Below are 27,340 nucleotides of genomic sequence, written 5' to 3'. Positions count from 1 at the left end.
CAAAGTGTGCAAAGAACTTCTGTCTATGATCGCCACGCATGTGGTTCACTACTGCACAACGTACAGTAGGCACCCAATGTTGCGGGTGTAAAAGAAAGTAGGCACTTGATGCTCACCGCGCAACGATTGGTCATCCGCATTACCATCTGTGGCCAATGGGAACAATGTTGCTATGCTGTAATGTTACATTGATTGGTTCCCTTGAATGTCAGTCTGCCCTAGACGGGGTACTGTCTTTGCTCAATTTAAACCGTGCGCTCTACAGTCAGTATCCGATTAACATCCTCTGTTTATCGAGGCTTGAAGTCAACGCGTAGAAGAAAACCCTTTAACAGAATGAGCAGGATTTGCAACACAAAGTTGTGATCTGCAAAGGACAAGAGGCGACGATTGAATTTTCTCTATTCAAAGGTACAGTCAATGCTTATTGTTATTGCACAACTGTACAGGTAGGTTTAAAACGGATTGCATCTTGTCCGAAAGTTCATAACGGGGCCTGAGACATGATTAGAACTATTTTACAACAATTACACAATAACATTTCTGACCGACCATGCTTGGTGTATAACCTGCGGGTGTAGTTTATGATGCGAGTGGAATTGATGTCGAATGTCCGCAGTGGCACTGGATGCGCTGGTTTAGATTACACAAAGTTGGCAGTGGCGTATTCTGCACCACCGCTTCACTGTCGTCTACCCTAAAACGCGCGATTGAAGTGGAAGTTGCAAAAAGGAATGCGTTATGAAATTAAATAGGCTCTGCCTTTTTTTTGACAGTTTTGTCCAATGTTGAAAATCATTTTTCATTACTTCTGCCACATTAATATAATTGACAGGCTTAAATTGGTTGTTTTAACAGCTATTCAAAATATTACCATCTTTTAGTGGTTGTATTATAATTCCTAATTCTATGGTTGTAACATTGTAACATCGATGTCATTGTCAAAGGTTCGACAATACCTGATGTCAATCTTTCCTATTGATTTTCAGTGACCTCATAGCCCAGTGAGGGCTCTATCGTTTTTCTCCATTCCTACAAAACCATACCAAAATAGTGAATCCAGTTTTATGGTGGGCCACATAAACAGATGACAGCTGGTTCCCCTTGATTAGTCTCATAGATCTAATTTACTCTAAATCAGCTTGACCGAGTTGGCAGAGAGGGAATGGGTAGCTATTTTTACCCACTGTAACATCTCTGTTCAGTTCGACATTTCATTATCATCCGAGTGTGCGAAACAGCGCCCTTCTGTCTCCCTTACGTGTAGGCCATCTATCTGATATCTGGTCCAAACGAATATTACATTTTTGCCTGCCATAGCGAAGCCAGGGAGCATTTGGCCTCCCTTGACCCCAAAAATAGAACAGTATTTCCAGTCAGCATTGAGCTAAACTGAGCGAGCACAACTGAATGGTCCTGGCAGAAAGAAAAGTGTCAAAGGAAGCCGGCTTGGATTTGGCTCTATCCGATCAAATCGCTTTGAGAGCATATGTCATTAACAGAAACAACTTGAATTGTTGCATCTCATTGTGTTATTGGTCTCCGGTGTCTAGCTAGCTAAAATGGTCCCTTTCCTAAATTAGCTATGGATGTAGATAGGGATTTGGAATTGTGGTTTTCCTTAATTCTCCGTACTGGCCAATGATTATAACGACAATTCTGATCCAACCATTAATTCATACATTGTTGTGCCCCTGGCCTGAGAGGATGGACGTTCAAAATGTAGCTAGATGTAGAAGGCTAATGTTAGCTAGCTAATGTTGCCCATGAATGGAAGTTAGGCTAGCGAGCAAGCATTTTAGCCACGTAGCCTAAGATAACAAAAAATAAAAGTGTGTACTGTGATAGCGTGATAGACATGAAAGAGAGGAGGATGGCATTGGTGTTTCTCTACAAGAAGGGTGCTTGGCTTCCCTGTTGATTTTTACCCATCCACTGCTACTGCTTAGGTTCCTATTTAGTCATAACCTTAACTGGCAAATTAATAAATCAACCACTTAATAGGTAGTTTTAAAACCACCCAAATGAAGCTACCTATGGAACACAGCAGATGAATCACTTGATATTGTCAAGCGCTCAATGTTTGTCACCTCTTTCTTAGCCACTCAGTACTATGACAAAAAACAGCCTTTTAAATAATTGTAAGCACAAAATCCTAGTGTTTGTCATGAAGTCTGTGCCAGGACATGAAGCAGTGCAACAGAGATATAGCTGTGTGGGAGTGTTGTTGTGAGCCCCAGGGCCTTCTGAGTAGGAGGCTTTCTCTCAGTCAGTCTGCATACGAATGGCTGTGTATGGCTAGACTGAGGTTAGTACGGTAGCTCACTTTTCCATTCAATCGCCACAACAGAGACTAAAACAATCAGAGCATACAGGACAGGTATAACACAGTCAAGCTGGTGATACTCATAGTCAAGAATCTTACAATTCAATGTCCATTCCCCCTGAACAGCCTACAGTGTTGTATATTCAGTCAGTGTTTAACTCCATACTTTGCATCTTGGTAGGGTTGCGTGAGGTAACGCCGGTATAGTATACATACCCTAATGCGCATCACATATGCAACAGAACACCGTACAAGTCAATAGACCCCAACTGGATATGATATTAGTGTGTATCTTCTTCACCGCTTCATAGCATCTTGTGTGTGTAGAAAGAGTGCTATTCAAAAGACACTGCTGGGTCCTCATATGGCAGTGAATCAATTCAGAGACCAGCTGTCTGCATTGGCCCTTTCATTCACCTAATGCTAATAAATGGAGTGAGAGAGCATGGCGGGGATGTTGACACGTTCTATCCAGCTGGTCACACCTATTTCCTGCCAGTCCTTCACACCAGCTGGGACATTAGCAGAACGTTCTACACCCCCTCCACACATTCAGGAGTTTGTCCTGTGTTGTGAAGGATGTGGTACATTCCATGTCTACGTTTTGAACAGGATCTGATTGACCTGAAAATCCGTGGTAATAATAGACTACCACCACATATCAACTGGGAATCATATCAAATGTTATTTGTCACATGCTCTGTAAACAACAGGTGTAGACTATCAGTGAAATGCTTACTTACAGGCCCTTCCTAACAACGCAGAGAGAAAAATAATAGAAAAAAGTCATAAATACACAATGGTTAATGATAACTTGGCTATATACACAGTGTACTAATACTGAGTCAATGTGCAGGGCTACAAGGTAATTGAGGTAGGTAGCCATGCAATCTCCATAGACAAACATCAGCAGTAGAAGGGCCCGTACTGAAGAGCTCAGTGACTTTCAAATTGGCACCATCATAGGATGCCACCTTTACAACAAGTCAGTGTGTCACATTTCTGCCATGCTAATGCTGCCCCTGTCAACTCTAAGTGCTGTTATTGTGAAGTGGAAACGTCTAGGAGCAACAATGGCTCAGCCACGAAGTGGTGTTTTATAATACATTTTTATTGAACCTTTATTTAACTAGGCAAGTCATTTAAGAACAAATTCTTATTTAACAATGACGGCCAAACCCTCCCCTAACCCGGACGACGCTGGGCCAATTGTGCGCCGCCCTATGGGACTCCCGATCATGGCTGGTTGTGATACAGCCCAGGATCAAACCAGGGTCTGTAGTGACGCCTCTAACAGTGAGATGCAGTGCCTTAGACCGCTGCGCCACTCGGGAGCCTCATAAGCTCACAGAACGGGACTGCCGAGTGCTAAAGCGCGTAAAGTGTAAAAATCCTCTGTCCTCGGTTGCAATACTCACTATTGAGTTCCAAACTGCCTCTGGAAGCAACGTCAGCACAAGAACTGTTCGTCGGGAGCTGTGTGAAATGGGTTTCCATGGCCTAGCAGCCGCACACAAGCACAATGGCAAGCTTTGGCTGGAGTGGTGTAAAGCTCGCCACCATTGGACTGGAGCAGTGGAAACATATTCTCTGGAGTGATGAATCAGGCTTCACCATCTGGCCATCCGACGGAAGAATCTGGTTTTGGCAGATGCCAGGAGAACGCTGCCTGCTCCAATGCATAGTGCCAACTGTAAAGTTTGTTGTAGGAGGAATAATGGTCTGGGGCTGTTTTTCATGGTTCGGGCTAGGCCCCTTAGTTCCAGTGAAGGGAAATCTTAACGCTACAGCATACAATGACATTCTAGGATTCTGTGCTTCCAACTTTGTGGCATCAGTTTAGTGAAGGCCCTTTCCTGTTTCAGCATGATAAATCCCCAGTGCACTAATCGAGGTCCGTACAGAAATGGTTTGTCGAGATCGGCGTAGAATAACTTGACTGTCATGCACATTGCCCTGACTTCAACCTCACCAAACACCTTTGGGATGAATTGGAACGCCGACTACGAGCCAGGCCTAATCGCCTAACATCAGTGCCCTAATGCTCTTGTGGCTGAATGGAAGCAAGTCCCTGCAGTAATGTTCCAACATCTAGTGGAAAGCCTTCCCAGAAGAGTGGAGGCTGTTATAGCAGCAAAGGGCAACCAACTCCATATTAATGCCCATGATTTTGGAATGAGTAGTTTGATGAGCAAGTGTCCACATACCTTTGGCCATGTAGTGTAAGTAGGGTTAAAGTGAATAGGTAACAGAATAGATCAGGAGTAGGAACCCTGTTCCTGGAAGGGCCCAGGTACTATAGGATTTTGTTCTAACAAGGCACCACACCTGACCAACTGAGCTAATTGATCAGTTCAGTGATTGCCTAAATTCAACACACCTAGTCTTTTCAGGTCGGTTAAATTAAAAATAGGAAGTGCCTGTGGCACTCCAGGATCAGGGTTGCCTACCCCTGGGATAGATTATAAACAGTAGCTGCAGCGTATGTGATGAGTGTGTGTGCTTGTGCATGGTGTGTGTTTCTATGTGTATTTCTATCAATGTGTGTGTGTGTATTGTGCATGTCAAAATGTGTGCAGGCCAATGTAGACCTACATGCATGTCAATGTGTGTGTGTGTATCCATCCTCCGCCGACGTCATCGGCCAGCCATCCCTCAGTGGCCCAGCCCCCTGACTGTCTGTCTGGCCAGACCCTGTGCTTTGCTTTGCCCCCTGTGGGTCTGCTGCTCTGCTACTGAATGATAGGTAGCCTAGCAGTGGTAGCCTAGTAGTGGTAGCCTAGTAGTGGTAGCCTAGCAGTGGTAGCCTAGTAGTGGTAGCCTAGCAGTGGTAGCCTAGCAGTGCCGAGTTACTGGGAGCCGTATGTGCAGTCTGGTGATGGAGTGGCTGGCCTACATACAGCAGCAGCCTAGTCTGGCCATGTAGCTGTATACTGTCACACTCACAAGCACCTGACACCAGTACTACTGCTGCCACTGACCTGCTTCTCCAACTCTCTCCTTTATTTATTTATCATTTTATCATGTCTCTATCTTTCCCTCATCCTACTGCAGTCTTCCATTCTCTTTATTTCTCTCTACTCTAAATCAATTCAACTAAGTTGGCAGTGGGGTGAATGGGTAGCTATCTTTACCCACAGTAACATCTCTGTTCCTTTGGACTTTTCATTGTCATCTGACTTAAGGTCATTATGATGAAATAGCAACCTAACTGGCAAATAAATAAATCAACCTCTTAATAGGTAGTTTTAAAACCACCCAAATGAAGCTACCTATGGAACACATCATCCATCTCTGTCCTCGTTTCTCTCTCCATCTCTGTCCTCGTTTCTCTATCCATCTGTGTCCTCATTTCTCTCTCCATCTTGTGTCCTCTTTTCTCTCTCCATCTCTGTCCTCGTTTCTCTCTCCATCTGTGTCCTCGTTTCTCTCTCCATCTGTGTCCTCGTTTCTCTCTCCATCTGTGTCCTCTTTTCTCTCTCCATCTGTGTCCTCGTTTCTCTCTCCATCTCTGTCCTCGTTTCTCTCTCCATCTCTGTCCTCGTTTCTCTCTCCATCTGTGTCCTCGTTTCTCTCTCCATCTTTTCTCTCTCCATCTGTGTCCTCGTGTCTCTCTCCATCTGTGTCCTCGTTTCTCTCTCCATCTCTGTCCTCGTTTCTCTCTCCATCTGTGTCCTCGTTTCTCCCTCCATCTGTGTCCTCGTTTCTCTATCCATCTGTGCCCTCGTTTCTCTCTCCATCTGTGTCCTCTTTTCTCTCTCCATCTGTGTCCTCGTTTCTCTCTCCATCTCTGTCCTCGTTTCTCTCTCCATCTGTGTCCCCGTTTCTCTCTCCATATGTGTCCTCGTTTCTCTATCCATCTGTGTCCTCGTTTCTCTCTCCATCTCTGTCCTCGTTTCTCTCTCCGTCTCTGTCCTCGTTTCTCTCCATCTCTGTCCTCGTTTCTCTCTCCATCTCTGTCCTTGTTTCTCTCTCCATCTGTGTCCTCGTTTCTCTCTCCATCTCTGTCCTCGTTTCTCTATCCATATGTGTCCTCGTTTCTCTCTCCATCTCTGTCCTCGTTTCTCTCTCCGTCTCTGTCCTCGTTTCTCTCTCCATCTCTGTCCTCGTTTCTCTCTCCATCTCTGTCCTTGTTTCTCTCTCCATCTGTGTCCTCGTTTCTCTCTCCATCTCTGTCCTCGTTTCTCGCTCCATCTGTGTCCTCGTTTCTCTCTCCATCTGTGTCCTCGTTTCTCTCTCCATCTCTGTCCTCGTTTCTCTCTCCATCTCTGTCCTCGTTTCTCTCTCCATCTCTGTCCTTGTTTCTCTCTCCATCTGTGTCCTCGTTTCTCTCTCCATCTCTGTCCTCGTTTCTCTATCCATCTGTGTCCTCGTTTCTCTCTCCATCTCTGTCCTCGTTTCTCTCTCCATCTCTGTCCTCGTTTCTCTCTCCATCTCTGTCCTCGTGTCTCTCTCCATCTCTGTCCTCGTTTCTCTCTCCATCTCTGTCCTCGTTTCTCTCCCATCTCTGTCCTCGTTTCTCTCTCCATCTCTGTCCTCGTTTCTCTCTCCATCTCTGTCCTCGTTTCTCTCTCCATCTGTGTCCTCGTTTCTCTCTCCATCTCTGTCCTCGTTTCTCTATCCATCTGTGTCCTCTTTTCTCTCTCCATCTGTGTCCTCGTTTCTCTCTCCATCTCTGTCCTCGTTTCTCTCTCCATCTGTGTCCTCGTTTCTCTATCCATCTGTGCCCTCGTTTCTCTCTCCATCTGTGTCCTCTTTTCTCTCTCCATCTGTGTCCTCGTTTCTCTCTCCATCTCTGTCCTCGTTCCTCTCTCCATCTGTGTCCCCGTTTCTCTCTCCATATGTGTCCTCGTTTCTCTATCCATCTGTGTCCTCGTTTCTCTCTCCATCTCTGTCCTCGTTTCTCTCTCCGTCTCTGTCCTCGTTTCTCTCTCCATCTCTGTCCTCGTTTCTCTCTCCATCTCTGTCCTTGTTTCTCTCTCCATCTGTGTCCTTGTTTCTCTCTCCATCTCTGTCCTCGTTTCTCTATCCATATGTGTCCTCGTTTCTCTCTCCATCTCTGTCCTCGTTTCTCTCTCCGTCTCTGTCCTCGTTTCTCTCTCCATCTCTGTCCTCGTTTCTCTCTCCATCTCTGTCCTTGTTTCTCTCTCCATCTGTGTCCTCGTTTCTCTCTCCATCTCTGTCCTCGTTTCTCGCTCCATCTGTGTCCTCGTTTCTCTCTCCATCTGTGTCCTCGTTTCTCTCTCCATCTCTGTCCTCGTTTCTCTCTCCATCTCTGTCCTCGTTTCTCTCTCCATCTCTGTCCTTGTTTCTCTCTCCGTGTCCTCGTTTCTCTCTCCATCTCTGTCCTCGTTTCTCTATCCATCTGTGTCCTCGTTTCTCTCTCCATCTCTGTCCTCGTTTCTCTCTCCATCTCTGTCCTCGTTTCTCTATCCATCTGTGTCCTCGTTTCTCTCTCCATCTCTGTCCTCGTTTCTCTCTCCATCTCTGTCCTCGTTTCTCTCTCCATCTCTGTCCTTGTTTCTCTATCCATCTATGTCCTCGTTTCTCTCTCCATCTCTGTCCTCGTTTCTCTCTCCATCTCTGTCCTCGTTTCTCTCTCCATCTCTGTCCTTGTTTCTCCCTCCATCTGTGTCCTCGTTTCTCCCTCCATCTGTGTCCTCGTTTCTCTCTCCATCTCTGTCCTCGTTTCTCTATCCATCTGTGTCCTCTTTTCTCTCTCCATCTGTGTCCTCTTTTCTCTCTCCATCTGTGTCCTTGTTTCTCTCTCCATCTCTGTCCTCGTTTCTCTCTCCATCTCTGTCCTCGTTTCTCTCTCCATCTCTGTCCTCGTTTCTCTCTCCATCTGTGTCCCCGTTTCTCTCTCCATATGTGTCCTCGTTTCTCTATCCATCTGTGTCCTCGTTTCTCTCTCCATCTCTGTCCTCGTTTCTCTCTCCGTCTCTGTCCTCGTTTCTCTCTCCATCTCTGTCCTCGTTTCTCTCTCCATCTGTGTCCTCGTTTCTCTCTCCATCTCTGTCCTCGTTTCTCTATCCATATGTGTCCTCGTTTCTCTCTCCATATGTGTCCTCGTTTCTCTCTCCATCTCTGTCCTCGTTTCTCTCTCCGTCTCTGTCCTCGTTTCTCTCTCCATCTCTGTCCTCGTTTCTCTCTCCATCTCTGTCCTTGTTTCTCTCTCCATCTGTGTCCTCGTTTCTCTCTCCATCTCTGTCCTCGTTTCTCGCTCCATCTGTGTCCTCGTTTCTCTCTCCATCTTTTCTCTCTCCATCTGTGTCCTCGTGTCTCTCTCCATCTGTGTCCTCGTTTCTCTCTCCATCTCTGTCCTCGTTTCTCTCTCCATCTGTGTCCTCGTTTCTCCCTCCATCTGTGTCCTCGTTTCTCTATCCATCTGTGCCCTCGTTTTCTCTCTCCATCTGTGTCCTCTTTTCTCTCCATCTGTGTCCTCGTTTCTCTCCATCTCTGTCCTCGTTTCTCTCTCCATCTGTGTCCCCGTTTCTCTCTCCATATGTGTCCTCGTTTCTCTATCCATCTGTGTCCTCGTTTCTCTCTCCATCTCTGTCCTCGTTTCTCTCTCCGTCTCTGTCCTCGTTTCTCTCCATCTCTGTCCTCGTTTCTCTCTCCATCTCTGTCCTTGTTTCTCTCTCCATCTGTGTCCTCGTTTCTCTCTCCATCTCTGTCCTCGTTTCTCTATCCATATGTGTCCTCGTTTCTCTCTCCATCTCTGTCCTCGTTTCTCTCTCCGTCTCTGTCCTCGTTTCTCTCTCCATCTGTGTCCTTGTTTCTCTCTCCATCTCTGTCCTCGTTTCTCTCTCCATCTCTGTCCTCGTTTCTCTCTCCATCTCTGTCCTCGTTTCTCTCTCCATCTGTGTCCCCGTTTCTCTCTCCATATGTGTCCTCGTTTCTCTATCCATCTGTGTCCTCGTTTCTCTCTCCATCTCTGTCCTCGTTTCTCTCTCCGTCTCTGTCCTCGTTTCTCTCTCCATCTCTGTCCTCGTTTCTCTCCCATCTGTGTCCTCGTTTCTCTCTCCATCTCTGTCCTCGTTTCTCTATCCATATGTGTCCTCGTTTCTCTCTCCATATGTGTCCTCGTTTCTCCATCTCTGTCCTCGTTTCTCTCCGTCTCTGTCCTCGTTTCTCTCTCCATCTCTGTCCTCGTTTCTCTCCCATCTCTGTCCTTGTTTCTCTCTCCATCTGTGTCCTCGTTTCTCTCTCCATCTCTGTCCTCGTTTCTCGCTCCATCTGTGTCCTCGTTTCTCCTCCATCTGTGTCCTCGTTTCTCTCCATCTCTGTCCTCGTCTCTCTCCATCTCTGTCCTCGTTTCTCTCTCCATCTCTGTCCTTGTTTCTCTCTCCATCTGTGTCCTCGTTTCTCTCTCCATCTCTGTCCTCGTTTCTCTATCCATCTGTGTCCTCGTTTCTCTCTCCATCTCTGTCCTCGTTTCTCTCTCCATCTCTGTCCTCGTTTCTCTCTCCATCTCTGTCCTCGTTTCTCTCCATCTCTGTCCTCGTTTCTCTATCCATCTGTGTCCTCGTTTCTCTCTCCATCTCTGTCCTCGTTTCTCTCTCCATCTCTGTCCTCGTTTCTCTCCCATCTCTGTCCTTGTTTCTCTATCCATCTATGTCCTCGTTTCTCTCTCCATCTCTGTCCTCGTTTCTCTCTCCATCTCTGTCCTCGTTTCTCTCTCCATCTCTGTCCTTGTTTCTCCCTCCATCTGTGTCCTCGTTTCTCTCTCCATCTGTGTCCTCGTTTCTCTCTCCATCTCTGTCCTCGTTTCTCTATCCATCTGTGTCCTCTTTTCTCTCTCCATCTGTGTCCTCGTTTCTCTCCATCTCTGTCCTCGTTTCTCTCTCCATCTGTGTCCTCGTTTCTCTTTCCATCTGTGTCCTCGTTTCCATCTGTGTCCTCGTTTCTCTCTCCATCTCTGTCCTCGTGTCTCTCTCCATCTCTGTCCTCGTTTCTCTCTCCATCTCTGTCCTCGTGTCTCACTCCATCTCTGTCCTCGTTTCTCTCTCCATCTCTGTCCTCGTGTCTCTCTCCATCTCTGTCCTCGTTTCTCTCTCCATCTCTGTCCTCGTTTCTCTCTCCATCTCTGTCCTCGTTTCTCTCTCCATCTCTGTCCTCGTTTCTCTCTCCATCTCTGTCCTCGTTTCTCTCTCCATCTCTGTCCTCGTTTCTCTCTCCATCTGTGTCCTCGTTTCTCCTCCATCTCTGTCCTCGTTTCTCTCTCCATCTCTGTCCTCGTTTCTCTCCCATCTCTGTCCTCGTTTCTCTCTCCACCTCTGTCCTCGTTTCTCTCTCCATCTCTGTCCTCGTTTCTCTCTCCATCTCTGTCCTCGTTTCTCTCTCCATCTCTGTCCTCGTTTCTCTCCCATCTCTGTCCTCGTGTCTCTCTCCATCTCTGTCCTCGTTTCTCTCCATCTCTGTCCTCGTTTCTCTCTCCATCTCTGTCCTCGTGTCTCACTCCATCTCTGTCCTCGTTTCTCTCTCCATCTCTGTCCTCGTTTCTCTCTCCATCTCTGTCCTCGTTTCTCTCTCCATCTCTGTCCTCGTTTCTCTCCCATCTCTGTCCTCGTTTCTCTCTCCATCTCTGTCCTCGTTTCTCACTCCATCTCTGTCCTCGTTTCTCTCTCCATCTCTGTCCTCGTGTCTCACTCCATCTCTGTCCTCGTTTCTCTCCATCTCTGTCCTCGTTTCTCTCTCCATCTCTGTCCTCGTTTCTCTCTCCATCTGTGTCCTCGTTTCTCTCTCCATCTGTGTCCTCGTTTCTCTCTATCCATCTGTGCCCTCGTTTCTCTCTCCATCTGTGTCCTCTTTTTCTCTCTCCATCTGTGTCCTCGTTTCTCTCTCCATCTCTGTCCTCGTTCCTCTCTCCATCTGTGTCCCCGTTTCTCTCTCCATATGTGTCCTCGTTTCTCTATCCATCTGTGTCCTCGTTTCTCTCTCCATCTCTGTCCTCGTTTCTCTCTCCGTCTCTGTCCTCGTTTCTCTCTCCATCTCTGTCCTCGTTTCTCTCTCCATCTCTGTCCTTGTTTCTCTCCCATCTGTGTCCTTGTTTCTCTCTCCATCTCTGTCCTCGTTTCTCTATCCATATGTGTCCTCGTTTCTCTCCCATCTCTGTCCTCGTTTCTCTCTCCGTCTCTGTCCTCGTTTCTCCTCCATCTCTGTCCTCGTTTCTCTCTCCATCTCTGTCCTTGTTTCTCTCTCCATCTGTGTCCTCGTTTCTCTCTCCATCTCTGTCCTCGTTTCTCGCTCCATCTGTGTCCTCGTTTCTCTCTCCATCTGTGTCCTCGTTTCTCTCTCCATCTCTGTCCTCGTTTCTCTCTCCATCTCTGTCCTCGTTTCTCTCTCCATCTCTGTCCTTGTTTCTCTCTCCGTGTCCTCGTTTCTCTCTCCATCTCTGTCCTCGTTTCTCTATCCATCTGTGTCCTCGTTTCTCTCTCCATCTCTGTCCTCGTTTCTCTCTCCATCTCTGTCCTCGTTTCTCTATCCATCTGTGTCCTCGTTTCTCCATCTCTGTCCTCGTTTCTCTCTCCATCTCTGTCCTCGTTTCTCTCTCCATCTCTGTCCTTGTTTCTCTATCCATCTATGTCCTCGTTTCTCTCTCCATCTCTGTCCTCGTTTCTCTCTCCATCTCTGTCCTCGTTTCTCTCTCCATCTCTGTCCTTGTTTCTCCCTCCATCTGTGTCCTCGTTTCTCCCTCCATCTGTGTCCTCGTTTCTCTCTCCATCTCTGTCCTCGTTTCTCTATCCATCTGTGTCCTCTTTTCTCTCTCCATCTGTGTCCTCTTTTCTCTCTCCATCTGTGTCCTTGTTTCTCTCTCCATCTCTGTCCTCGTTTCTCTCTCCATCTCTGTCCTCGTTTCTCTCTCCATCTCTGTCCTCGTTTCTCTCTCCATCTGTGTCCCCGTTTCTCTCTCCATATGTGTCCTCGTTTCTCTATCCATCTGTGTCCTCGTTTCTCTCTCCATCTCTGTCCTCGTTTCTCTCTCCGTCTCTGTCCTCGTTTCTCCATCTCTGTCCTCGTTTCTCTCCCATCTGTGTCCTCGTTTCTCTCTCCATCTCTGTCCTCGTTTCTCTATCCATATGTGTCCTCGTTTCTCTCTCCATATGTGTCCTCGTTTCTCTCTCCATCTCTGTCCTCGTTTCTCTCTCCGTCTCTGTCCTCGTTTCTCCTCCATCTCTGTCCTCGTTTCTCTCTCCATCTCTGTCCTTGTTTCTCTCTCCATCTGTGTCCTCGTTTCTCTCTCCATCTCTGTCCTCGTTTCTCGCTCCATCTGTGTCCTCGTTTCTCTCTCCATCTGTGTCCTCGTTTCTCTCCATCTCTGTCCTCGTTTCTCTCTCCATCTCTGTCCTCGTTTCTCTCTCCATCTCTGTCCTTGTTTCTCTCTCCATCTGTGTCCTCGTTTCTCTCTCCATCTCTGTCCTCGTTTCTCTATCCATCTGTGTCCTCGTTTCTCTCTCCATCTCTGTCCTCGTTTCTCTCTCCATCTCTGTCCTCGTTTCTCTCTCCATCTCTGTCCTCGTTTCTCTCTCCATCTCTGTCCTCGTTTCTCTATCCATCTGTGTCCTCGTTTCTCTCTCCATCTCTGTCCTCGTTTCTCTCTCCATCTCTGTCCTCGTTTCTCTCTCCATCTCTGTCCTTGTTTCTCTATCCATCTATGTCCTCGTTTCTCTCTCCATCTCTGTCCTCGTTTCTCTCTCCATCTCTGTCCTCGTTTCTCTCTCCATCTCTGTCCTTGTTTCTCCCTCCATCTGTGTCCTCGTTTCTCTCTCCATCTGTGTCCTCGTTTCTCTCTCCATCTCTGTCCTCGTTTCTCTATCCATCTGTGTCCTCTTTTCTCTCTCCATCTGTGTCCTCGTTTCTCTCCATCTCTGTCCTCGTTTCTCTCTCCATCTGTGTCCTCGTTTCTCTTTCCATCTGTGTCCTCGTTTCTCTCTCCATCTGTGTCCTCGTTTCTCTCTCCATCTCTGTCCTCGTGTCTCTCTCCATCTCTGTCCTTGTTTCTCCCTCCATCTGTGTCCTCGTTTCTCTCTCCATCTGTGTCCTCGTTTCTCTCTCCATCTCTGTCCTCGTTTCTCTATCCATCTGTGTCCTCTTTTCTCTCTCCATCTGTGTCCTCGTTTCTCTCTCCATCTCTGTCCTCGTTTCTCTCTCCATCTGTGTCCTCGTTTCTCTTTCCATCTGTGTCCTCGTTTCTCTCTCCATCTGTGTCCTCGTTTCTCTCTCCATCTCTGTCCTCGTGTCTCTCTCCATCTCTGTCCTCGTTTCTCTCTCCATCTCTGTCCTCGTGTCTCACTCCATCTCTGTCCTCGTTTCTCTCTCCATCTCTGTCCTCGTGTCTCTCTCCATCTCTGTCCTCGTTTCTCTCTCCATCTCTGTCCTCGTTTCTCTCTCCATCTCTGTCCTCGTTTCTCTCCCATCTCTGTCCTCGTTTCTCTCTCCATCTCTGTCCTCGTTTCTCTCTCCATCTCTGTCCTCGTTTCTCTCTCCATCTGTGTCCTCGTTTCTCTCCCATCTCTGTCCTCGTTTCTCTCTCCATCTCTGTCCTCGTTTCTCTCTCCATCTCTGTCCTCGTTTCTCTCTCCACCTCTGTCCTCGTTTCTCTCTCCATCTCTGTCCTCGTTTCTCTCTCCATCTCTGTCCTCGTTTCTCTCTCCATCTCTGTCCTCGTTTCTCTCTCCATCTCTGTCCTCGTGTCTCTCTCCATCTCTGTCCTCGTTTCTCTCTCCATCTCTGTCCTCGTTTCTCTCTCCATCTCTGTCCTCGTGTCTCACTCCATCTCTGTCCTCGTTTCTCTCTCCATCTCTGTCCTCGTTTCTCTCTCCATCTCTGTCCTCGTTTCTCTCTCCATCTCTGTCCTCGTTTCTCTCTCCATCTCTGTCCTCGTTTCTCTCTCCATCTCTGTCCTCGTTTCTCACTCCATCTCTGTCCTCGTTTCTCTCTCCATCTCTGTCCTCGTGTCTCACTCCATCTCTGTCCTCGTTTCTCTCTCCATCTCTGTCCTCGTTTCTCTCTCCATCTCTGTCCTCGTTTCTCTCTCCATCTCTGTCCTCGTGTCTCTCTCCATCTCTGTCCTCGTTTCTCTCTCCATCTCTGTCCTCGTTTCTCTCTCCATCTCTGTCCTCGTTTTGCCTGCCCTTTTTTAGATGATCTCTCTCACACCCTTTCATTCTCTTTTCCGACCCCTGTGTTTTCTAATGACCGTCACTCATGCCATGTCAGCCTCATCTCCGTTCCCAGGGCACGTGCCTTTGTTGTATTAGCTAATGACAACATGTGTCAGATCATTATATCTCAGATGAATGATGCTGTTTCAACAGTCTCACTCCTTCAAAATAATAAGCATGTTTTTGGTAAGGTTCATTCTCTTCTCACTATAGCATTCTGGTTCCTTGGTGTCCTCCAGATCCTACAGTCTGCAACATCTCTTTTGTTGTGCAAACATGAAGGGCCCTGCCATTGACAGAGGACCATTTGATGCAACCTCCACCAAGGCTAGTTCCTTTGTTATTCAATGGCGGCGATTTGGTTGCAGTCTGTAATCTCAATTTGAAAAGGGGGGATGAAGAGGGAGAGGGCCCTTCTCCACTGGGGGTGTTCCTGGGTGATCTGAAATCATGAAGGACAATGGAGAATATCCTTCCCCATGGAGAGGTGTCTCCTTCAGTGACTTGTGAATATTGGTCGGAGTCGCCGTCCTGTGTTGAATGTAGGTTTTAGATGTGGATTGGGAGAAGGGGGTGTCCTACCTGGCCAGACGGTGTGGGTGAGGGCAGTGGAGGGTGAGGTGTCGCTACATAGGGCCTATAGTAGATGAATCCAGATCCTACATGGGATGGTTGGATGACTGGGGCTCATTGGTAGCCAGGCAGTCATTTCCAGACTATTTAAATGGTTGCTGGGTTAGTTTTTAGGCCTATTTGAAACGACCTCACCATGATAGCTTGTCATCTCTTATCTTTGCTGTCTGGCTGTTGTTTCAGTCTTTCATCTTTTGATATGTGCGTTTATTTTTAACCGCTTTGCTGGGGTGAAGGTAGACCTGTTATCAAGGCTCCGTTAATGAACCGTGTAGAGGCTTGTTTTTGTTTTCATTGGTTTTGCCCAGAGGGAAGACATTAAGGATGGAGTCTGTCATTTGTGCTTGTTAGGGTAGAGAATAGCTAGTGATGCCTGCCCACACCGCATACACACACACACACATGCACGCACACACACACACACACACGTGCAGTCTGTGTGAGGTGCTGCAGTTGTTGCCCACAGACAAAGCTGGCAATGTATGGCTTCTACAGCCCAGCCAACCTCTTTTTGTTTGGAGATGGGTGTCATTTTTCTCTTCTCGGGCTGACATGGTTAGACTAAGCTATAAGTTATTGATTGGGGTTTCTGAATGGGCAGGATGGCAATGATTAGACATTAGGTATCTATGGGCACAGTTCCTTTTTCATATCAATGGTGGTCACAGTAAATGAACGTTTGTAATCCCAAGCTTGATTCCGTCAAAAGGCGATGTGTGTTTATTTGAACAGGCTCGACTGATACAGCTAGCGCCTTTAATCATTTGAGATTGCGCTTGACTGATTGAGTGGCCATTTGGAATGGTACACACACACACACACAAAGACACACACACCGTGTCAGCTCAGAGGTAACAGTGGACCTTAGTGTCATGGCTGTTGTCACTTTGACTGGCCACCATGGCGGTGACCCTTGCCCAGAGAGAGAGAGAGATAGCTCAGCACTTCCATTCTTCTCTCAGAGGGTGGTGGGTGCCCCCTACATATTGTGCCAGGCCCTAGGTCCTTAGTCAGCAGGCTTTACAGCAGGCTTACATGGCATGAGCCGCTTACCTAGCGCGAACTGCTGAGTAGAGATACAGGAGTGAGCATTCTGGACTCCCTCTGTATGGCTAGTGTGCACTAACAGTATAGGGCCCCTGTAATGGACAAAATACGGGCACGGCCATTGTTTATGTGGCCAGAGGGGGAAATGTGGTAGCCCTTCTTCACAGGATGGAATCATCCAAAGAGTCATCCCAAAAATGTTACAAATTGGAAACCTTACATGAGTCTGAATTACGAGTCTGTCTGCTTCCTTCTTGCTGTTGTCTTGTAGTCAGACCAGGTGAAATGTAGACCTATGAAAAAGCTTGGCATGTTTTTATTTGTCGAGGGTAGTTGGAATGCTATTTTGCTATGAAGCAGACTACCTTTTTAATCACGTTGCATGTCAAAGCACGCGATCAGTGGTTGTGACAAATGGTGTGATAAGTGGGTACAGTACAGCAGTAGTGTACCCTTCCTCCATTTCTGCTTGTCTGTTATCTCTTCAGCACTGGCTCTGCCACTTTAGCCTTTGTGGTGCTGATGTCACAACCCTCTGATCACAGCATCTAATCAATCGCCTGTGTGTGTGTGTGTGTGTGTGTGTGTGTGTGTGTGTGTGTGTACGCGAGCGAGCGAGGCTAACCACTCTGCCATATGTTTGATTAGCTCAACAAATCTTTCCTCTCATTCAATTAGCAAGGTTAAGATCTCTTCTTATCATGTTCTTTTTGCTTCCCTGACAGTTCCTTTTCTCAATGTGCTTGGTATATTGACGTTGACCACTCAAAAACTATATTTTGGTATTTGTTTCATTAGTCCACTGATGATACAGTCCCAAAATGTTTTTAATGTCAGAAATGATGTTTTCAAGATATAGAACATTCAAAATGCAGAAAGGTTCACATATGACGTGTGTACAGCAGGTTATGTTTTAATTAGGCCTGTTTTAGCATTCAAAGCCACTGCTAACATTGTACAGGTGGATATCATTCCAGAGCTATTCAAAAGTGCAACACCAGCGAAAATGGAAAAGTATTCTAAGAAAAACTATGTTGTGAGATATGAGTACATAAAAAACACGATAATGTACATCAATGTTGACCATTTTGGTGCTGGAACAGTAGCAGGCCACTGAGGCCCGTAGCTCTGCCACTACTGCATACACATCCTGTCCTACACACCTTTTCTTCCCTCAGCTCCTCTTTCCATACATTTAGCTACACACTCCTGGACACTTCCATACATTTAGCTACACACTCCTGGTGGAGGGCATTGTATTGAATTGGGTAATAATTCACAAACACTTTCCACCATTCTTTAATAAGAGAGAGCCTCAAGTAAGACTCGATGGAAAGATTGGGTCAATGAACTGGCTTTTTTCAAAATGATTTTCCCACTCCGTGGAGTGTAGGTCTGGATCATTGTGTCTGTGTGCGTTTATGCATGTGTGTAATATTCATATTTGGCATTCTCAACGCAAAATATTTCTGTGCCTTGACGATAAACATGATCTGTTATCGTGGATCCATATTAAAGTGCCCCCCCCCAGGTGTGTGCCTCCCACCCCGCGCCCCACCACGGCCCTCACCTGTGTGTTGCGGTGCTTCCCCTGCGAGCCGTCCTGGGCCGGCAGCCCCTTCCTGCACCGCCCCCATACTTCGCCCAGCAACAGCAACGCCGTCGCCCCTGAAACCGCCGCTGTCTCCCAGGCAACTGTCATCATGACGCGCTCCAAGACCTTCCAGGCCTACCTGCCCAACTGCCACCGTACCTACAGCTGCATCCACTGTCGAGCTCACCTGGCCAACCATGACGAGCTCATCTCCAAGGTAGGCTTTTTCGACAAGGACAAAAAAGTTGAAGTACATTTGTGAACAGGGCAGCTATGTCATGTGTATGAAGCTGCATAGCAGAGGAGCTCTGCAGTTGTAGTTAAACCCCATATTTTAACAGCTGTAAATCCTTATGCTGGCACACTTCCTAGCATCTACTGCAGGGCCTTAGTGTGTGTGTGTGTGTGTGTGGTTGCATTTGACCGAGACTAGATTCTGTCTCAACGCGATTGCTTCCATTTGCTCATTTGCTTACGATAACATTGGACATTCATCGTGTTCCACCAGGTTGACCCGGGTTCACTTTATTCCACCAGTTGTTGTGGTCATTAACACAGTAACGGCCCTGAATTACTTAACACATGTCAGGATCAAGGAAAAGCCCTTAATCCATTTAGCTTTGTGTGCAACTGCAAGAGAGAAATAACGAAGGAAATGAGAGCGAGATCAAACCATAAAAGAGAGGGGCGAGAGAGGTCATCATATTACTGTCACCTCCTGGAACTCTCTAGACTAGAGCATCATGGGTAATATCCCCGGGTGGATGGAGAGGCCAGGCCACAAAGCTCCCTAATACACAGACACACACAGCTTTTCATAGACACTAGTGGGCTTTTAGTGTAAGCCAGCAGCACATCAAAGCAGATTGACTGTGTTCACTCTGCAAACACACAGTTTCCATGGAAGCAGCATGTTTTTATGTCAGACTAAAATAAAGAGGGCAATGATTGCATGTGTGTGTGGGTGGATGATTTTGTGTGTAATGTGTGTCTGTGTGAGAAAGCCAGAGAGAGAGTGAGAAAAAGAAAGGAGAGTTTGTAGGAGAAAATGTGTGCATGTGTGTGTGTTAAACCATAGAGGCTTCATGTTTATCTACAATATATTAGATAGCATGGAACATAGCCACAACACAGCTCCACACCAAACACCACACATACAGCACAGCTCCACACCACCCCATACATGACACTACACCACACGCCACAGTACCACACTACCACATCAGCGCTGTCAAATCCAAAGCGACTTAGTCATGCGTACGTACATTTTATGGGTGGTCCTGGTCTGGGAATCAAACCCACTATCCTGCCGTTGTAAAGCTCCATGCTCTAACAACTGAGCTACATAGGACCACCCCATACCATATAGCTCCATCCCCCACACTACACCACAGAGATCCATCCCTCCACCATACACACCACAGAGATCCATACCCCACACTACACCACAGAGATCCATCCCCCACACTACACACCAGAGATCCATCCCCCACACTACACCACAGAGATCCATCCCCCACAATACACACCAGAGATCCATCCCCCACACTACACCACAGAGATCCATCCCCACACTACACACCAGAGATCCATCCCCCACACTACACACCAGAGATCCACCCCCCACACTACACACCAGAGATCCATCCCCCACACTACACCACAGAGATCCATCCCCACACTACACACCAGAGATCCATCCCCCACACTACACACCAGAGATCCATCCCCCCACCATACACACCACACAGATCCACCCAGGCTCCTGGTGGCTACGGAGCTACACACATGTCACATTGCGACACACACTACCAGCTTGGCAAAAGCAGCCAATCGTAAAGCCTTCTCCCTCAGGGCTGTTTTTTCTATGGCCATATGGTAGGGCAGAACTCTGACTCGGCCTATCAAAAGGCTTGTATTATGTGTCTCCTATGAACTCCTTTGTCGTTGTTGAAAATACGTTGTCGTTAAAAGCTTGAATTGATATAGGTTAAAGGTATGTGTGTTACATATCATATAAGTGGCTAGGTAGGTACGTACGGTATAGGTAAGTATGTACGGTACATACCATATAAGTGGCTAGGTAGGTACGTACGGTATAGGTAGGTATGTACGGTACATATCATATAAGTGGCTAGGTAGGTACGTACGGTATAGGTAGGTATGTACGGTACATATCATATAAGTGGCTAGGTAGGTACGTACGGTATAGGTAAGTATGTACGGTACATATCATATAAGTGGCTAGGTAGGTACGTACGGTATAGGTAGGTATGTACGGTACATATCATATAAGTGGCTAGGTAGGTACGTACGGTATAGGTAAGTATGTACGGTACATACCATATAAGTGGCTAGGTAGGTACATACGGTATAGGTAGGTATGTACGGTACATATCATATAAGTGGCTAGGTAGGTACGTACGGTATAGGTAGGTATGTACGGTACATATCATATAAGTGGCTAGGTAGGTACGTACGGTATAGGTAGGTATGTACGGTACATATCATATAAGTGGCTAGGTAGGTACGTACGGTATAGGTAAGTATGTACGGTACATATCATATAAGTGGCTAGGTAGGTACGTACGGTATAGGTAGGTATGTACGGTACATATCATATAAGTGGCTAGGTAGGTACGTACGGTATAGGTAAGTATGTACGGTACATACCATATAAGTGGCTAGGTAGGTACATACGGTATAGGTAGGTATGTACGGTACATATCATATAAGTGGCTAGGTAGGTACGTACGGTATAGGTAGGTATGTACGGTACATATCATATAAGTGGCTAGGTAGGTATGTACGGTACATATCATATAAGTGGCTAGGTAGGTACGTACGGTATAGGTAAGTATGTACGGTACATATCATATAAGTGGCTAGGTAGGTACGTACGGTATAGGTAAGTATGTACGGTACATACCATATAAGTGGCTAGGTAGGTACGTACGGTATAGGTAGGTATGTACGGTACATATCATATAAGTGGCTAGGTAGGTCCGTACGGTATAGGTAGGTATGTACGGTACATATCATATAAGTGGCTAGGTAGGTACGTACGGTATAGGTAGGTATGTACGGTACATATCATATAAGTGGCTAGGTAGGTACGTACGGTATAGGTAGGTATGTACGGTACATACCATATAAGTGGAAAAACAATACCATGTTAGCATATCAATGAGATTTAATGGAATAGAGAATGGGATACCTTTGTTTTAGGAACGTGAGTGATGCCATGTGTCTGCCTTGATGCTAGCATCGCTGTGGAAAACAGGTGGAAAAAAACAACAGACCATTAATGTCTACTCCCGTGATAGGATTGTGACTTTTCTCATCCTGTTCTCCCTCTCTCTTTGTCTCTCATCCAGTCCTTCCAAGGAAGTCAAGGTCGAGCTTACCTCTTCAACTCAGTGTAAGTACCTGAGCCTATTTTTATTATTCTCCAAATCAAACTCCCATTTTATCACTTTGCCACCCCTCTCTATTTTTTACATTTGATTTTCTTCACCTTTCTCTCCATTTATCACACTCCTGTTGCTCTCCGTCTCAGGGTGAATGTGGGGTGTGGACCAGCAGAAGAGAGGGTTCTGTTGACAGGGCTTCACGCGGTGGCTGATATCTACTGTGAAAACTGTAAAACCACGCTGGGCTGGAAATACGTAAGTAGCTAATTCCATAGTAATCCCCCACAAACAGATCTCTAGACATGCAGGTGTATAACACATCTATAGACATGATAAACAAATGCTCCACATTGCTGGTGTCCCTGGCTTCGCTTTGTGGGGTAACTATGTGGGTGTGTGGAGGTCAGTGAGAGAGACCCGGTGGTACGTGGCCTTGTAGTGTTTTATGGTGTTGCCATCTGTGTGATGTTATTAATATCCTCCACGAGGCCTAATGCTCCAGCACTGTCAAGGGGCCAAAAGTGCTGTTGTTGACCTAGTACACCCATAAACAGGGGGATGATAAGCACACAAACACACACACTCTCACCCATGCATATGCACCTACAAGCACTCTACGTCACACGCACAAACACGCACACTACGTATTTTATTAGGATTACGTATAAAATAACAAGAAAGGGAGATTACCCCAGATAGAAAATCACACTGTTCACATTCACGACAATGCTCCAGTGTGTCTCTCTTTCTCTCTGCAGGAGCATGCCTTCGAGAGCAGTCAGAAGTACAAGGAGGGGAAGTTCATTATCGAGCTGGCCCACATGATCAAGGACAATGGCTGGGACTGAGGGGGCTTACCTAACCCCTAAGGTTTACTGCTAGCTCATCCACATGGCCCTATTCACCTGAGACACAGCTCATGTACTCCCACAATACACAGGTGTAATGGTGTGTGTGCGCGAGTGTGCGTGCATGTGTGTTTACCAGAATGATAATCTCCAGTCTAAAGCATATACAGATATGCACAAACACACACACACACAGTTGCACAGAGACGCGTGTTTGTATTCACTCTGCATGCTGAAGCTTTTCCAGGCCTCAGGGTGGACAGGAGCCCACAGGTTAAGGGTTATAGGTCATAGGTTATGGTCTCTCTGGGGGATGAATGAGATGAACAATGACCATGGTAATGGACAGACAAGAATGGACCCCTCCAACCCCCCAAGACCCACTAACCCTACAATGAGGTGAAATTCTGTTCAACATTCCGTTTTTTACCTGCAATCACCCTCACTACCCTACATGGATCCTTCCACATTAATGCATTTTTTGGTTACTATGTTTCAATGGACTCCATTGAATTAGGAATTAGAATCATTGTATAGGATCTCAATGATGGGCAGACTCATAGAAGACACCAACCAACCAGAATCACCAGACTTCTTGAAGCCTGAAATCGTCCAAAACTCCTTTCAACCAAATCAGCACCTTATCGTTCGGGATTGAGTTTGAAACAGATTGTCATAAATCTAATACTGCTTGATTGTTCATCTGAAAAACAAATCTTTGCTGTTCTTAGTTTTTTTATTTGAGCATGTGTTTAAGCTATGGATATATTTGTTAATTTATTTGGTATTGTTTGGGGACAATCCCCTTTTTCCCCTTTGTTAAAAGGTAGTAGCTTTGTTGGTTCCCCCCTCACTTCCAATGGTAGCAATCTTAAAAAGGAGGTGTCATTCAAGTTGTCATCCCTTTGCCAATCTGAGTGTGCTATTACCACCCTCTGTGAATGTTTTAGTAATGGCAGTGTGTGAGAGGAACCCAGATTGCACAAGGTTTACATGTCAACTTGGTAAAGAGACCGGGGGGGGGGGGTTTAGCACCCGTAGCTCTTTTCAGTCTCAAAGCAATGCAGACATGAAGGTGATCCAAACTGATGAGGAAATTAGGCATGTGAAGTGCCCCTTTCCTAGACGCTGATCTGAAGTCAGTGTTGTGTCACCCCCCATCCCCCAGAGGTTAAGGTTAGGATATGGAGAGGGAAAGCTGATCCTAGGGCTGCAACTTCTAACACGCACCTCACACAGACTGATGGTTGTGAACTGGTGGTTCTCTGTTTACCTGGGTCTGCATCCTCCACTGCCTCCTTGCTTTGTTTTGTTGTTGATTTGATAAGATTTGAGAATTACAACATTTAAAATGGACTTTCTACAGTCTGGAACAGGAGAACCAATCAAAAGCCACAGAATACCCAATCAGAGGGTGTCACACATCCCAGCACAACAACCAAAGACTCCCATCAACAATAAGTTGACCAAACAATGGACCTTGCGATTGATTGCTAGTATCAGGAAGTTGCCGAATGAAAGATTGTGATTGGCCGAGAGCCACTGTCGAACCTTGGCCTTTCTCTGTGAGATAATGCATTGTTTGGTTGCGACAATTACAATGTTAATACCTGTATATTCACTATGAACATGTGCATTATTATGTAATGATAAACAGTATTACACCATGTAAATAGCCATATTCAATGTTTTATTTATTCAATTGATGATTATTTTAGTCTATGCTCTGCTGTCTGTCTTGGGGCCCCTTGGACAGTTAGATTTCCTACTTTTTTACTATTTGGAGAGAGAAAAAATAAGAAAAAAAGTATTTTGCAAAGGAAGGAAAATTGATGGAAATATACAGTATGGAGACTCAATAAAGATTCTCATTTGATTGATCTGAAACAGAGGCCAGAGTATGTTTTATACTCGCCTGGTTGCTAGTCTTGTACTTTAGCCAACCCCTTTGGCTTTTGAGATGACAACAACCACAGGTAGCCTAGTGGTTAGAGCATGGGGCCAGTAGCTGAATGGTTGCTGGATGAAATCCCCGAGCTGACAAGGTAAAAATCTGTCATTCTGCCCCTGAATAAGGCAGTTAACCCACTGTTCGCCGGTAGGCCGTCATTGTAAATAAGAATTAGTTCTTAACTGACCTGCCTAGTTAAATAAAATAAATAAAAACCACAAATGAGCTGGCTAAAACAGAAACAGATCTGGCAACCAGGGTCATTGTATTGTACATACAGTGCCTTCAGAAATTATTCATACCCCTTGACTTATTACACATTTTGTTGAACCTGGATTCAATATTTCTTTCTTACCCATATTCACACACACACACATACACACTACCCCATCATGATAAATTGAAAACATGTTTTTAAAAATGTTTGCGCATTTATTGAAAATGAAATACAGAAACATCTAATTTACATAAGTGAGTCAATACATGTTAGAATCACCTTTGGCAGCGATTACAGCCAAGAGTTTTTTGGGGTCAGTCTCTAAGACACCTGGATTGTACAATATTTGCACATTATTCTTTTTAAAATTTTTCAAGGTCTGTCAAGTTGTTTGTTGATAATTGCTCAACAGCCATTTTCAAGTTTTGCCATAGATTTCCAAGCCGATTTAAGTCAAAACTGTAACTAGGCCACTCAGGAACATTCAATGTCGTCTTGGTAAGCAACGTCTTGGTATACAGTACATGTGTTTTAGGTTACTGTCCTGCTGAAAGGTGAATCTGTCTTCCAGTGTCTGTTGGAAAGCAGACTGAAGAAGGTTTTCCTCTAGGATTTTACCTGTGTTCAGCTCTTTTCTGTTTATTTTTAAACAAAAAAAACATCTTAATCCTTGCTGATGACAGGCATACCAATAACATGATGCAGCCACCACCATGCTTGAAAATATGAAGTGATATTCAGTGATGTCTTGTTGGATTTGCCACAAACATAAGGCTTTGTATTCAGAACATAAAAGTTCCTTTCTTTGCCACATTTTTTGCAGTTTTACTTTAGTGCCTTATTGCGAACAGGATGCATGTTTTGGAATATTTCTGTACACGCAAACTTCTTTTCACTCTGCCATTTAGGTTAGTATTGTGGAGTAAGTACAATGTTGTTGATGCATCCTCACAGCCATTAAACTCTGTAACTGTTTTAAAGTCACCATTTGCCCCATGGTGAAATCCCAGAGCTGTTTCCTTCCTCTCCGGCAACTTAGTTAGGAAGGATGCCGGTATCTCTGTAGTGAATGGGTTTATTGATACACCATCCAAAGCGTAATTAATAACTTCACCAAGCTCAAAGGGATATTCAATGTCTGCTTTTTTTCTTTTACCCACCTAACAATAGGTGCCCTTTGCGAGGCATTGGAACACTTCCCTGGTCTTTGTGGTTGAATCTGTCTTTGAAATTCAGTGCTCAACTATAATTGTATGTGTGGGGTACAGAGATGAGGTAGTCATTCAAAAATCATGGTAAAGACTATTATTTCACAAAGAGTGAGTCCATGCAACTTATGTGACTTGTTAAGTACATAAAATTAAAATAACAAAGGGGTTGAATACCTATTAACTGAAAACATTTCAGCTGTTCATTTTTTATTACTTTGTTAAAAAAAACGTCTTTTTTTTAAAACAGTGGGCCTCCCGAGTGGCACGGTGGTCTAAGACACTGCATCGCAGTGCTAGCTGTGCCACTAGAGATTCTGGGTTTGAGTCCAGGCTCTGTCGCAGCCGGCCGTGACCGGGAGACCCATGGGGCGGCGCACAATTGGCCCAGCATCGTCCGGGTTAGGGGAGGGTTTGGCCGGCAGGGATGACCTTATCCCATCGCACACTAGCGGCTCCTGTGGCGGGCCAGGCGCAGTACACGCTGACAAGGTCGCCAAGTGTACGCTGTTTCCTCCGACACATTGGTGCGGCTGGCTTCCGGGTTAAATGGGCATTGTGTCAAGAAGCTGGTTGGGTTGTGTTTCAGAAGACTCACAGCTCTCGACCTTCGCCTCTCCCGAGTCCGTACGGGAGTTGCAGCGATGAGACAAGACTGTAACTTCCAATTGGATACCACGAAATTGGGGAGAAAAAGGGATAAAAAAAGAAATAATGAATTGAATGTAATAATATAAAAATATAAAAGCATTATTCGACTTTGACATTATGGGGTATTGTGTGTAGGCCAGTGACATGAAATCTCAATTGAATCCATTTTAAATTCATATTGTAACACCATTTTTTGGGGGAAAAGGGGTGTGAATACTTTCTGAAGGCACTGTATGCTTTCACTTTCCAGCTGCTAGGATAGCACCATTAAGATGGATTTCAGAGAAACTTGCATAACTGACAACTGTTCATGCATGCATTTATTATCCCATGAGACAAAATAATTTGTCCCAACATCTGCTGGACTCTCTAAGGCTGGTACATAATGTGTAAAAATAGATGCAGTTAGACATTTTGTACATTGGATGTCTGAAGAGGGTATTAGCCTCAGCTGGTTATCATCACCGGGCTCTGGGATGTGCCTGGACCTCCTGCTCTATTTCAATAGCAGCAGATGGTGGGACAGGGTCTCCTAGCAACTGGGTTTCAGGGGCAACAGTATGAATGGTTGGCATTAGTGTTCCCTGACTGACTTGCTAACCACTACATCAACAAAAAATGTATATACACTGAACAAAAAGATAAAGGCAACATGTAAAGTGTTGGTTCCATGTTTCATGAGCTGAAAAAAAAGATGAAAAATCACAGAAATGTTCCATACGCACAAAAAGCTTTATTTCTCTAAAAATGTTTTGCACTTGGCTCCTTTGCCAAGATAATCCATCCACCTGACAGGTGTGGCATATCAAGAAGCTGATTAAACGGCATGATCATTGCACAGGTGCACCTTGTGCTGGCGACAATAAAAGGTCACTTTAAAATGTGCAGTTTTGTCACACAACACAATGCCACAGATGTCTTAAGTTTTGAGGGAGTGTGCAATTGGCATGATGCCTGCAGGAATGGCCACCAGAGCTGTTGCCAGAGAATTGACTGTTCATTTAACTACCATAAACTTCGGTGCTGAGGAGTATTTCTGTCTGTAATACGCCCTTTTGTGGGGAAAAACTAATTCTGATTGAAACTGGGGAGCCAGGCCCAGCCAGTCTCTTAGTCCCAAAGCCATAACATTATTTGCTATAGATAGGGCCATTGTACACGACTCTGAATGCACAGTGCTGGCCTTGTCACATACTCCTCCTGTATGAGAGTCCTTCATGAACAGTGAGAGCAGCGTTTCCTCTCCTGCAGCTGCTGCTCCATTTTCTTTGGTCCTGGCCTCAGG

At 45.8% G+C, this 27,340-nt stretch overlaps 1 protein-coding gene across 1 annotated transcript; it reads left to right on the top strand.

Annotated features, from left to right (window-relative positions):
* The first annotated feature begins 242 nt into the window (after positions 1-242).
* Positions 243-25,180, top strand: LOC115135984 (protein yippee-like 1). Its single transcript, XM_029671267.2, has 5 exons — positions 243-411; positions 17,705-17,984; positions 21,145-21,188; positions 21,327-21,435; positions 21,939-25,180. Exons 2-5 carry the CDS (start codon positions 17,877-17,879, stop codon positions 22,026-22,028), a joined length of 351 nt encoding a protein of 116 aa, XP_029527127.1. The 5' UTR covers positions 243-411; positions 17,705-17,876; the 3' UTR covers positions 22,029-25,180.
* The last annotated feature ends 2,160 nt before the right edge of the window (positions 25,181-27,340 follow it).

This window comes from Oncorhynchus nerka, linkage group LG10, assembly GCF_034236695.1.
Source record: "Oncorhynchus nerka isolate Pitt River linkage group LG10, Oner_Uvic_2.0, whole genome shotgun sequence".
Lineage (NCBI taxonomy): Eukaryota > Metazoa > Chordata > Actinopteri > Salmoniformes > Salmonidae > Oncorhynchus > Oncorhynchus nerka.
The sequence above is the reverse complement of the archived record's forward strand: the minus strand, read 5'-3'. Positions and strand labels throughout refer to the sequence as shown.

What these genes read in the sequence shown, in the direction of transcription:
- LOC115135984 (XM_029671267.2), top strand. Translation starts at nt 17,877, where the DNA reads ATGACGCGCTCCAAGACCTTCCAGGCCTACCTGCCCAACTGCCACCGT. An exon ending in ATGACGAGCTCATCTCCAAG is followed by an intron (nt 17,985 to 21,144) that starts GTAGGCTTTTTC and finishes TCTCTCATCCAG; the next exon opens with TCCTTCCAAGGAAGTCAAGG. An exon ending in CCACGCTGGGCTGGAAATAC is followed by an intron (nt 21,436 to 21,938) that starts GTAAGTAGCTAA and finishes TTCTCTCTGCAG; the next exon opens with GAGCATGCCTTCGAGAGCAG.